Raw genomic sequence first — 13,511 nt, forward strand, 5'->3', positions numbered from 1 at the left:
ATGGAAAAGTTACACATTTTACCTTTTAAATCAGCTTGCAGACTTGAGTACTTGTTCACCTATGATAGGGATTGTTTTAAAACTTCTTCCTGTTGGTGTGTTCAGGTGCTTGTGGGAAACCTCAGGATCTGTGACTTGAGAATCACTGTGGAAAATCGTTTTTTTATTGCTTGAAACTAAAAAACAGAACAAAAAAAACCTTTTCAAAACACCCATTTCCTTTTTAAAAAAATGTCTTTTAGGGTTGATTTTCCAAGTTTTTTCGGCAGCCGGCTCCTAAATTTTGGATTGTCCTTGAATGCACCAACAACACCAATGTGATGTAAAGTATATACAGCATGTAGTTAATAACAGGCTTCAACAGGCAAAACCACAGGTATGGTACTGTCAAGTACCTTGAAACAGAAATGTAATATATTGATTGTGAATATAATATATATGGTCATTGGATTACTCTTGTATTGTATGAAGATAATATGATGATATAAGTGCATATGTTGCATGCATATCTGTGGTTATTTGTTGCAAGTTGTACATTTTCCGTGGTGTGTAATGATGTTTGTATGGTGTAATGTATTCTGTTAAGCTAATTCCATTGGATGTTGTCATATAATGACTCCCGTACTGTCCTGTGCTCTAGTGACCTGCAGTATGTGAGTGTTGAAGATATGCATAGCATACAGTGTTCTTCCAGTTATGCACTTTGCCGGTGGTGGTATTCGAGGGAAATTTGGGTTCTTTGCACAGATGTATGAGAAAATGAAACAGGAACATAATTTCTTTTTTATGTACAGTATGTTATTATAAAAATGGGAATGGAACTGGCTCAGATTTAGTATTGATCGTTGGTGTTTTGTCATATGCTGTATTTACAGTTTTTTAAAAATGGCTCTTTTTTTTGTGGAAGCGTAACAAACAAGATTTATTTTCCAGTCAGAGCCACCATTCACCGTCATTGTGAGTAACACAGTGCTGTCATGCTGATGAACCTACACTGGAAATGTTCAAACAAATATATAAAACATTTCAGAATTCTCTTAAACTTGTTTTCTTTCACTTTCAAGTCCTTCGTTCATGTAATCACCTCACAGTAAATCATATTCCAGTTTTATTATCAAGTATTAAACCTGAAGTCAAACACGTACCCGTATTACAATGCAGAGGTTTATATAATCTACAAAAACAAGAACTTCAATATCAGTCATCCCATTCATCGTCATCATCATCTTCATCTCCGCCTTCGTCTTCACTTTCATCTGAAAGACAGGACAAATACAAAGATGTGAGACTCAAACTCAAAAATGTCTTTTGTGCAGAATACACAGTTAAAATGACAAAAAAAAAAAAGTTACATTGATCTGATGAAAAAAATTTGAATGGAATAAAATGGAATTTATATAAACAACACGTGTTCAAGAGCCCACAAGTGTCATGAATATTAGAAAAAAATGTCTCCACATGCTATACTTATTGAACTATTTGCATTTTACAACCTCTCCTGTCCACTACCCTATGCTCTGTGTAAACAGACTGCAATTCTGTCTGATTTTCAGTAAATATTTGTCATGTGACCATTCATCTGAGCAAAATCAATCATGGCGTCAGTGTTGGCGAGATGCAGAATTTAATGTTTTTAACAGGATCTAGTTATTCCAAACTGTTTATTTTTGGTGACCTTTTAAATTATGTTTTTAAATGTTTTGACAGAAATATCACAATTTTAAGCTTAGTTTTGGTTACTTTTTCTAGTAGAAACTTTAGTAACCTTGATCCTTTCAAAGACCCTCGGAAAGTTCAATTTAAACGATAATGCCTGTTCTTACAGTTTCTTTCTACAATTAATGCTGTATTTTTCATAATCCTTTAAAGTAAACACATTTCCTGCAACCTGATGGTGCCTAAAATCCTTTCTCTCTTTGTCGTGGGAGAGGAGGCTCTAAAAACACCAACAATATTGTTAATTAATGTTCTAATAATTACCAGAAGAATGGATGACTTTGCTCCTCTTCTGCATGACCATCATGAGAGCACCGACGATGCCCTCGCCTGAATCTGATGGTGCTGGTGGAGCTGCATCAGGACTGTCTACCACCTATAACACACCAGGACAAGAGAAGAGCATTTCAGCATATATTTCATTATGATGCAATGTGACAGCATGTCAGTCAGGACTTCTATAACACGTCAAAATGTTGAGATATGAGAGAGGGAAGTTACATTTCTGAGCTTCATTCCCAGTCGGATCTGATCCAGCAGCGCTCCTCTGCTTTCTCCTCCGCCTCCACCTCCACCTCCTCCTCCTCCTCCTCCTCCTCCAGATGCAGGGAGAGGTGGTGGTAGAGCACCACCAGAAATAGGAGGAGGAGGAGGTGGGAAATTTGATGAAGGTGGAGGGGGTGGAGGAGGAGGAGGAGGAGGAGGAGGTGGAGGTCCTCCACCACCAACTCCTCTGCTGGGTGTAGATGGGACAGGAGGTGGGAAACCCATGGAGCGCTGTGAACTGGATGGCGGTGGGGGAGGAGGCGGGTTGTGGGAGGACATATGAGAGGACCTTGAAGGTGGCGGTGCCATTGCATGTGCTGGTGGCGGTGGTGGTGGACCGACTCTGTTTGATGAAGGAGGTGGAGGTGGCAGGCTTTCACGTGCAGGAGGTGGCTGAGGGGGCGTGGCTCCTCGCGGTGACTGGCCCGGGAGAGGAGGCAGGGGGCCAGCGCGGCCTCGTGAAGGTGGGGGGGTTGGAGCGGAGCCCGGCACAGGAGGCAGAGGCCCTTGTCTGCCAGGTGGAGGTGGTGGAGCACCACCAGCTGTGATGCAATGAAACAAGGTATGCATAACAATTTAGTCCAAGCTTTAGGTATTGCAATATTTTGCATGGCATTAGTGTATCAATACACAAGTAATATGTTATTATTTCATCATATAGCAAACATTAATTAAACTTGTGGTACTACAATAATACATTAGATTACTTTTCAGTCCACTAGATGGTGCTGAGTTGAGATGTTTAATTTAAGAGGAATTTACTTGAGTTGCTGACGTGACTGCATTACACGTTTACATTCAGTTATGTAGACTGTAATACACAGTTTGTCAGATGCATGCAACATTATTTTTCAGACAATATTGGTTGATCTGTCTGTTTGTCAACCCCATTTTGCGGCAATTAAATGATAAAAGTGGGGGACATATTTGGGGACATTTTATTTTAGAGTAAAAGTATTCCTTATGAAGAAAGGCCCTACTGAGATTGTTTTATATATTCCAAATATATTATTAGATTGTTTTGTATCGAAGCATTATGTAAGCAGCGTTTTAATTTTGTAAAGGTAAAACAAAATTTCTAATCACTTGAAATCGATTATGTTTTTTATGTTAAATGTTGACCTGGAAAGTAACTAAAGCTGGCAGCTAAATGTAGTGGAGTAAAAGTATACACTACATTAAATGGAAATACTCAAGTAAAGTACACATACACATCAAAATGAGTAAATGTACTTTGCAATTCCACCCCTCTCAGTCAGTCCGGGCGCTAATAGGCTAATAATGAGGAACTGAATGATTCAGTGAGTCTGACCTCTGTTCACTTCCCTCTTGACAGCCTCCATGCCTCCAGACTGCTCGATGACGTTATAGATGAGCTGGGAGGTCTTTTCATCCTTCAGCTCATCTTCACCGATCCCAGCCTGGGAGAGCAGATTCATCAGATCAGGGTCAATGTTGTTGGGATCCCAGCCGACGTGAGAAACATGCCTGACAGGAAGCAAACGAAAAGAATTTTACAAAAATTGTTAAAACCACATCCTCTTTAGATATGAACCAAACTTCTGTGCCTGACATTGATCAGCTCAACCACTCACTTAAACCCACTGGGTGCTCCTATATCTGCTTTAGAGAGTTTGGGCGCCTTTTTCCCTTTCTTCTTATCCTTCTTTCCTTTGCTTGACAGAGCTGAGGGAGTAACAGGTGAAGGCATCGAGCGGTAGCGTGAAGTATGGATGTCTGGGTTCTGGATGTCCACTGTGGCCATGTGAAAAGAACCAGGGCTGCCAGATGACGCTTTGAGAGGACATACAAGACGGCATGTTATTATTATTTCATTTCATGCATCACTGGTGGTAGTAAAAGATGTGTTTTGTACCTTTTTCAGGTGGGACTCGAGGCAAGGAACTTCTATCTACACAGACAGGAAATAAATGGTTTTATAGTTTGCATGTTGTGGTTAAAATCACTTCACTGCTGTTTTTATTCTCATGCTTCTATGATTTTTTCCTAGATCCCTAAATTTCCCACAGGATCAATGAATGAAGTATTCATCTACATATGTAAATGCCATCATGCAGTCATGAAGTTCATTGCTACTTTGATTCTTACCACTAGGCGGCGGGGGGCGCTGTTTCTTATCTGGTGAGAGAAACCATTTTGAGACACATAACCACATGCATAATACAATATTTATTCAGGAAAAATACCTTTAAAACAATTACCGATTCTTTAAATATGCATGTAAGACATTTTTAATCGATATTATTTTTTTTCATTAGCATTCTCGATATTTTTTTTAGGAATTATGACAACTTCTTATTAATTAAATTTGCTGCACTATCAAAAATGTCTTTTTTTCCAGCAAAAATCAACGTAATTCAAGCTCATTTTAATGATTTTTCCAGGATTAGATTGCAAAGTAAATATTTATCCAACTGCATATAAAAACGTATTGTCGTTGCAAAATGGCTATGAATTTTTAATTAATTTTATGCAAAAAAAGCGCATTAAAGTGGTGGGTATGACGTCACTGACCTTGACGGGTGTTCCTCTGGTTGATCTTATCCTCGACAGCATTTTGAAAGTTTTCTGCTTCCTGTTGTGCAGAGAAGTTCAGTCCGACCTGACAGTCCTGCGTTGTGCAAAAGTGAACAAGGAACCAGAAAGAAACAGTCAAAGGGAAATAATTGCAGTGCCTCATATCATAATAACTCGACAGTAACCTGGAGGAAATGAGGTCAAATGAGGTTGTGCTCACATCCGCAGTGAAGGTGTGAAAGTACGGCAGTGGCGAGGAGTAAACAATCTGGTTGTAGAGCTCCTGCTCCCACACCTGCCTCCCTGTCTGTGGAGATACATGGTAAATATTTCACTTTTCAACCATAAAGGACGTTAGTATGTAAGATGTGAAAGCCCTGGATAGAGTTGATGTAGTAAAATCACAAAAATAAATAGCTTACTTATTATAATAGATAATCATCATTCACCCTTTCATATTTTATATAGTTATGTCAGTGTTTTCCCAGTTCAGTCTGGATAATTAAAGCATCTATCTATCTATCTATCTATCTATCTATCTATCTATCTATCTATCTATCTATCTATCCATCCATCCATCCATCCATCCATCCATCTATCTATCTATCTATCTATCTATCTATCTATCTATCTATCTATCTATCTATCTATCTATCTATCTATCTATCTATCTATCTATCTATCTATCTATCTATCTATCTATCTATCTATCTATCCATCCATCCAATCTATCTGTCTAATTAGCCCTCATTACACCTGGAAATGTGCACTTGGATTATAGGATTATTTATTTGTATTGTTTTTTTTTTATCAATTTCTTCAAAGGTTGATTATGGTAACTTTAAGGGACAGTTCACCACCAAATCAAAAATACATGTCTGTGTAGATTGTCGAGTTGAGTTGCTGAGAGTCTGAGATATTACCTGCTTCTTTTTTTCAATTTTTTTATACATATAGCCTATAGATTTTATAGATTTTTTTTTACTATTACAAAGAACATCTAGCAGCAAAGTGCCTAGGCAATAACAAAAAAGATAAAATAATGAATAAATGAAAATAATTTTAAAAAATCAAAATAAAATAAAAACAGAAACCATCTATGTAACCAAACCAAACAAACACAAGGAGAAAAAAAACATAAATGTGCAAGGCCTGTTACTGGCACTTCATCCTTCAACTAAATCTCCAGGTCCTCCTCTCACTGTATCTCTTTACCACGTGTTCTTATCTACCATATTCTTCTTCCTGTTGTCGAAAAAAAACAATGAAGAAAAAGAAAGAAACCTGCTTCTTTTTTATCGTCTTCTTTCTGTTGTTGTTGCTTCCATTGCTTTTATTATTATATCTGTGTTTATTTATTGTTCTGCCTTCCTGTTTGACTTTCTGTTATATTGCACTTTAGGTTTCCCACTTTTGCTTTGCTGTGTCTTTCAAAGCATTTTTTATATGCTGTTTGTTAAAGGGCTGAATGGCACTAAACTTGTGGTGCTCAAAGCCCCCAAAAATCACTCAAAAGCAATGTTTCTTTCCAGAAATCCTGACCCAGTTACACAAGATAATCCTCAGACTTTGTTGTGAGATTTGTGTCAGAATTGTACCAGAAAGAAAATAGTTCTTACGAAACTGCTCACAACAAAGTCTGTGGATTATCTCGAGTTACCTGGTCAGGATTTATGATAAGATATATTATGATTTTGAGTTTTTGGAGCTTCGAGAAACACAAGCAAAGCATCATCTAGTACCACTACATTGGAGAGAAGACAGACATCTCAAAGGCAGATATCTCCAGCAATTGACAACTCACACCAAAACAATCTAGATGCATAAATAGCACCACTAATTTTAATCATGGGATGTCCCTTTAACTATATATTTTTTATATTTTTTTACTGGTGATTTATGGATAATGGGCTTTTATTACTTTTTATTTACTTTGAAAATAGAGGATGAACACTTTGAGTAACTGTGTAATGTAGTAACTCTTGTGTTTTATTAAACTTACAGCATCCCACATGTTGCAGAACACACACAGTGCACCTGTAGTTGTCCGTGCCAGTGCTGTTTTTGTTGAATATTTAATTTATTGTCATTGAAAATGTTTGTAGATGTCTAAAAATAACTGAAATGTTGGTAGTTGCACCATTTTTTTTAGTATAAAGTGCATTTTCTTTTGAAGAAATCCAAAATTATTCAAATTAGATTATGTTTTTGTAATCCAATGGATTAAGTTACAAATTACAAAGAAATATCATGTAATTTGTATTCAATAACTGACATTTAAAAGACCCAACCCTCTGAGTAATCCTAGTTCAGTGACTCACAGTGATGAGATCATCACTCTAAAGAGGGCCTAAATATCTAAATATATAATGGCAGCAGTGTATGAGAGTTTACCTTCAAATCATACATTCGAATGAAGTATGAGCGCTGAGGGTTGTCTTTGACAAAGCACACCACTCCACTGTGCTGCAGGCTCCACATGGACGGGCTGTGAGGCAGAGCCATGAACAGCTGGGCTACTGCAGTGGCTACGGACTAAACAGAGACAACACATACATTGACAAAAGTTTAGCGCTGATAGGACAGTTGAGATTATTTAATTGCGGTTAACATGTAAATGAGCAGTTTTGCGGTGAGGATTCACTTCCTCGTTGGCTTTTATTTGTTCAGATAACAACTTGAAGCTTTTACAAGCCAGCACTTATGAATAAGTCATATAAATAGACAACTCATGCTATTCTGTTGACTGTAGGCAGAGTGTTTACCTAAAGAAGTCAGGAACAAAGCAACTTCTGCTCTACAGTGAGTCTAAACCTAACGACAGCATCTAATTCTGACATCAGAAGAGGAAATGGTTCAGCCACCATTTCCTGTTACAGCTACCTCCTTTTTTGATGACCTAATGACAGCAATTTATTTTAAACTATATTGGCATCAACGTAGGGTAGATTCCTTCGAAGAAAATAGATGTCAGATAAGCCTGGAAGTCAAATTGAACGTAATATATATTATACTAATGAAACTTAAGACAACAAAAGATCAAAAAGCTGCTTAAAAAAAGCATCAAACTACCACTTGTTCTTTGTAGAGACTATACAATATGAAACAATAAACTGTGCTCATTCAAATTCAGGATATGATATGAAGCCACCAGAGACTTGCGCTGAGATGATTTACATTTGTATATATCATATTATCTGTATTATCGCGGATGCCACAACACAAAGGACAAATACAGCAGGTTATCATCAGTCCCCCACCCCCACCCAACCTGTTGAGCTCAGGACTTACAGCACACCTTCTGCCCAGCAGCTCCTCCAACTTCTCATTCTCCTGCGGGCTCAGCAGAGAGCTCCGGGCGCCATCCGTTTTAGATTTCGATCCACGGCTCATGGTCCTTCTGATAAATCTCAAAGTTTATCTTCAATTTATGTACACCGCATTTGAAAGAAGGCGTCCTCTCTGCGCTGCCAGAACACTGAGCTCTACAGTCAAGGAAGTTTCTCTTCTCTGTTCTGCGCACACATCAACTGAAAGCAGGAAACGGACAACCGCACTTCTCTAACCCCCACTTTTCTTCTTTCTCTCAGACGCAGAGCACAAATGAATGTGCTACTTCCATTTTCAGAGGGAGGCAGTGCACTATTGCTCTTCTCCTGCTGTGAGTACCTTCATTTTATAGCCACAAACACACATCCATCCTCAGTGAACACAACAATAAAAAGCACCTTGAAACTTTTGTACAAATGAAAAGACATATTTTATTGACAGGTAACAACATTCAAATTAATTTAAAAATGTACAGGATGAATAACAAAGTCAAAGTATCTTTTAGTCAAATTTTGAAAGACAAAAAACAAAAGAGAAACTTGTTTTTAACTTAAAACCCATCGGCCAAACTGAACAGTTTGTGGGGTTGCTGAAACAGACACAGCATTTGTAACACTGGCATTTTTCCATGTACAATTTTAATTGGCCTTGGCTGAACATAGTGAAAAATATTGTGTATACAATATTATATCCAGGGTTCGTACAGCTTTTTAAAAGTAAAATGTAAGCACTTTTCAAGCACTTTTAAGGTACAGAGCCTTTATCATCACACCTAATATTGATATTGACACTTTGTTTATTTTACCATCTCGTTCTACTAATTTTGACTGCATGGTTTGATCATTATTTTGGACTTATGTCAGTATTAGCGCATTAGCTTAGCTCATCTGGTGTGACACAGAGACATCATTATCTGCATCTGCAACAAAATTATCTGTCTGTGTTTTTGTATGGAGGCTGGAAATGGCTGTTTACACCAAAAGTCACATTAAATTGTGCAATTACCATTTTTGTCTAACCTAATAACCTAAATATTTATTGGCAATGAAAGTTTTGTTCCTATAAAGCATCAAATTGATTTAATATTGGCATGTAATTAATCATAAAGAATATTTCCACATTCCTCACACTTAACTTTCCATCATTTCAAGAAACAGATATAATGAGCAACTTCAGATAGAAAATATATCTATTTATGTCACATTGATTATACTTTCCAGAGTAACATATTCAGTTACACACCAGGAGACGACATACACATATGATAATGGGGTCATTTCATTTCAAATATTTAAAGATTTATTTATTTACATGAGTGAATGGCAGATGAAACACCAAATTATGCTAAAAATGTCAGAGTTCTTTTTAAAGCACATTCAAGCATTATCCTCAAACTTTCAAGTCTTTGTACGAACCCTGTATATTCTTTGGTTTGCAACAAGGATTTTCTTTTCCAGGAAAACATAAAAATCTGTAAACCAACTTTCTGTGTATGTTGATTCACATGTGATTGTCAGTAACTGTCTGTTTGACCTTCATGGACAGCAGCCATCAAATTGCACCACATCCGTTGGATTATTTATAAAGGATCATCTCAGGCTCAGCTTTGAGAGATGATCGTCTCTACATGTTAAGTGTCAGAATAGATTAACAAAAAAATATCACATTAAGAACATTTATTAAACTCCATGTAAAAGTCATCGCAAAGTCGTATTCTGGTTGGAATGGTTAGTGTGGAACCTCAGACTAACCCTTGCTTTTGGCTTTTAGCTGAGTCTGTGACGTTCGGGGACATTTGGACAACACTGCACCAGCAGATTTTACAGTCCCAAATGAATAATGTAACAACAACTGAAATGTTTTGTTTGCTTGTGACATTATAAAATGTCTGTCCTGTAAAAATCTGAGACGGGAGGGAAGTAGATTGGAAGGATTTTGGCAGTGACTGAGCTATTCCACGGAACTGTACACATCCATACTCTAAAATGGGATTTCCATGTGAGTCATGCTGTTCCCATTCATGCTTTTGCTGTCTTTTGCATTTCTACACATGCCTCCAAACAACATCCTTACTGCGAGGCGTTACATGGGTTTTATTCAGTCAGAACACATTGCTTCATATTCTCATGCATCTCCTCCATAACTGGGCCTTTTGACTGCCCCATCATATGTCAAAAACGCTTTCTTTCTATTTTTTGGTTTTAAACGAAGGTTCTTCACATATCCTTCGTCTTGTGCAGCCAAACGTTTCTTGTTTGGTTCTGGACGAGAACACTGCAGATGAGGGGTAATTTAATGACTGGGAGAGCTTTGGTTGGCATTCTGTTCGTAGTATGTCTGTTCAGTCTCGACTGCTAGTGCCCACCTCCACTTCTGGACTCCCCTGACACCCAGTCAATGATGATAAACGACAAACTCATGATCATGAAGATGAATCCCAGTGCGGCAAAGCATGCGGCCTGCAGGAGCGGAAGGAAATAAAAGGATATATGAATCAGCCACACATTAAACAGCACTTTGGAATTTAAATTATGATTAGTTAAAGGTGTACTATGCAAGCTTTTCCTAAAAAAACAATGCTAAAACAATCAAATATGACACACAAAAAGTGTGCATTTGTGCCTATCTGACTCTGGCCTTTCAACAGTATTTTCTCTTCTCTTTTAATTTTGCTGAGTTCGGGGCTTTTCTGAGCATCACCCTTTGGGTATGAGACTACAGAAAAAGTGGTCACACCGCTAGAAAAAAATGCATTTATAATGAGGCAAAATGCCAAGTGGACATTGCTTTCATTTTCTCTGAGCCAGAAAGGAGAGGCCAAGTTTGAATGTTGCACTGTAAAAAATAATCGGTTTAATTTACGGTAAAATACCGGCAGCTGTGGTTGCCAGAACTTCACCGTAAAAAATACAGTCAGGGGGTTTTCTACTCTAAATTTAAATGTAAATATCAGCAAAAACTGTAATTTAGACTGAATAATCCCGTTATTTTTAGGGTAATTGTGTCATTGTGACATCATGGTACTTCCCCATTAACTTTACATGAAAATGTTATATTTTACAGCAAAACTGTTTGTTACAGTTTATGACAGTAAAAGTAAAAGTTTTGTGCTATTCTTTGATTTACGGTAATTAAAAGTGTCCACTACGGTGATATACAATTTTTAATTTTACACCCTATTTCTGATTTAATTTGACAGTGTTTTACTGTAATTTCTACAAACCTTTTTTACAGTGTGTATTTACGAACAGTAAGCCACAATTCCTGCATACTATGCCTTTAAATTCAAAGCATACTTTCTAGCTGAAGAAACTGAGTTGTACCTGAATCTTGGGTCTGGACAGAAGAGGCTCCTGCTCTTCAGGAACGATACGGACGTAGAAGATTCCAGGCAGGATGAAGATGAGGCTGGGGGCAGATGTGGCTCCTGAAAATGAAACAGGAGATTACACAGTTTACAAATGATATAGTTTGCAGTAAAGCCCAGACCAGACAGTTATCATTTCTGCGCAAACGTACCGATGAGGCCAAAGATGTCGCGGATGGAGGGCACGAAGATAACCAGGATGTTGACCACGAAGATGAGACAAAATGCAATGCCGATGTGTATGTACCAGTTGAATGGCTTGTTGGGGAACAGGATCTGCAGCAAAGCCCTGCGGATCTACAGAGGGACAGAGAACAGGGTTCCTTCACCTTTTCCAAAGTCCAAAGTCAAGCACTTTTCAAGCATTGTTGAGTTTCATTTTTAAGCTTTTCCAGCACCTTAAAGGCATGGTAAATTACATATAAATATACAGTACATACAGTCATTGGCCACTTTTTACATATGAAAGTCTCTCTCTTTCAAGCCCTTTATTGAAAATCGAAGCTCTTTTTGAACCTTGAAAACACCAGAATAAAGGGACAGTTCACTACAAAATCAAAAATACATATTTTATTGGTGGAAAAAGAATTCAGATCCCTTACTTAATAAAAGTAGTAATACCACACTGTGAAAATACTCCACTACAAGTGAAAGTCCTGCAATCAAAACTTACTTTAGTAAAAGTAAAATGGTATCAGCATCAACATATACTATCAAAGTATCAAAAGTGAAAGTACTCATTTGTACTAAGATTGTTGTATATATTCTAAATATATTATTTGATTATTTGTATTGATGCATTTATGAAAGCAGCATTTGAATTTTGACCTAAAAAGTAACTGAAGCTGTCAGTGTAGTGTATGAGGTGGAGTAAAAAGTATAATATTTACCTCAAAATGTTGAGTAGAAGTATAAAGTTACATACAATGGAAATACTCAAGTACAAGCACCTCAAAAATTCTACTTAAGTACAGTACTTGAGTAAATGTACTTATTTACATTCCACCACTGTTTTTTATCAACCTTGATTGTGATCTTGTTGTGAGCAGTTTCATGTTGAAACAAAATAGTTTCTTTATCAAACTGCTCGTAACAAGGTGTGTGGATTATTGAGTAACCAGGTCATGATTTCTGGAAAGAGACATTGCTGTTGTATTTCCAAAAATGTTTTTTTTTGTTGGCATTATGAGCACCACAAGCAGTGCAAGAAGGCACCTCTCTACTGCCGATATGGTCAACATTTGGCAATTTACACGAAAACAATCTGGGTTGATATATAGCACTACAGGAAAATGTATTTTTTTATTTTGGGGGTGAAATAGGTCCTTTAAATTTCAAGTGTTTTCAAGGATTTGCAGCACCCATATAAACCATGAAGATAAGCATCAAAATGTATCAACAAAACTATATAAAAGTAAAAATTGATCTTGTTTTATTACCCAGTTAACCTGTTATACAACTGCTGTTAATGTGGAAGATATGTTCCTATAAACGTCAACTCAACTAGCAGATATTTTGGAAGGTATTTTCAGTCAACTGTTAAAGGCAAACGCCTGCTTCCACATGCTGATAAGTGAGACCAGAAGTGCAACATACTTGAAAGTTTCAGAGAGACATTCAGCAGCAGCGTCTGCACTCTGTACAGACAATTCACTATCAAAGTTCAGCATAAAGACTGGAAATATCTGGCCTGGCTCTGTTAAAAGTTTTTTTGTATTTTTGTAAGACAGATAGGCTAGTTTCCCCCTGATCAAGTCTTTTTGCTAGGTAAAGTTGAGGTGACTGTCTCTCAAATAGACTATATTCATCTAAATCCCTGCAAGAAAGTGAAGAGTCATATTTGTCACCCAAAATGTCAAACAACTATTCTTTAATCTAACTTGTAAACAGTTAATGCATATTTATTCTCATATAAAAAAGTGGTGTAATCTTGAAAAGCTAACTGATAATTTTTAGCCTCTACAGTTCATTCTGTAGTTAAATTAAGAGAATTAAGAAAAAAAGCTCAGTACAG

The 13,511-nt window shown here is 37.2% G+C and overlaps 2 protein-coding genes and 1 long non-coding RNA gene across 4 annotated transcripts in view; 1 reads left to right on the plus strand and 2 right to left on the minus strand.

Moving 5' to 3' along the window:
* LOC131971291 (actin nucleation-promoting factor WAS-like) lies at positions 1 to 8,298 on the minus strand. Its single transcript, XM_059332654.1, has 11 exons — positions 8,092 to 8,298; positions 7,195 to 7,335; positions 5,021 to 5,107; positions 4,798 to 4,894; positions 4,372 to 4,401; positions 4,139 to 4,174; positions 3,858 to 4,056; positions 3,575 to 3,750; positions 2,218 to 2,804; positions 1,981 to 2,092; positions 1 to 1,256 (listed from the first exon to the last, which is right to left on the minus strand). The coding sequence occupies exons 1-11, from the start codon at positions 8,191 to 8,193 to the stop codon at positions 1,198 to 1,200; spliced, it is 1,626 nt and encodes a 541-aa protein (XP_059188637.1). The 5' UTR covers positions 8,194 to 8,298; the 3' UTR covers positions 1 to 1,197.
* LOC131971292 (uncharacterized) overlaps positions 4,960 to 13,511 on the plus strand; it is a 9,517-nt gene continuing 965 nt past the window's right edge. The window contains exons 1-2 of the long non-coding RNA XR_009394364.1: positions 4,960 to 5,122; positions 8,391 to 8,461. This is a non-coding gene — a long non-coding RNA (uncharacterized LOC131971292). The remainder of the gene's footprint in view (positions 5,123 to 8,390; positions 8,462 to 13,511) is intronic.
* Positions 9,407 to 13,511, minus strand: part of LOC131971290 (sodium-coupled neutral amino acid transporter 3-like) — a 19,986-nt gene continuing 15,881 nt past the window's right edge. For both annotated transcript variants that reach the window (XM_059332652.1, XM_059332653.1), the window contains exons 14-16: positions 11,650 to 11,794; positions 11,454 to 11,557; positions 9,407 to 10,589 (exon numbers count right to left, since the gene is read on the minus strand). In XM_059332652.1, the coding sequence (XP_059188635.1) occupies positions 10,485 to 10,589; positions 11,454 to 11,557; positions 11,650 to 11,794 (354 nt within the window). In that variant the 3' untranslated portion in view covers positions 9,407 to 10,484. The remainder of the gene's footprint in view (positions 10,590 to 11,453; positions 11,558 to 11,649; positions 11,795 to 13,511) is intronic.

The sequence above is a fragment of the Centropristis striata genome, chromosome 5, assembly GCF_030273125.1.
Source record: "Centropristis striata isolate RG_2023a ecotype Rhode Island chromosome 5, C.striata_1.0, whole genome shotgun sequence".
NCBI classification, from domain to species: domain Eukaryota; kingdom Metazoa; phylum Chordata; class Actinopteri; order Perciformes; family Serranidae; genus Centropristis; species Centropristis striata.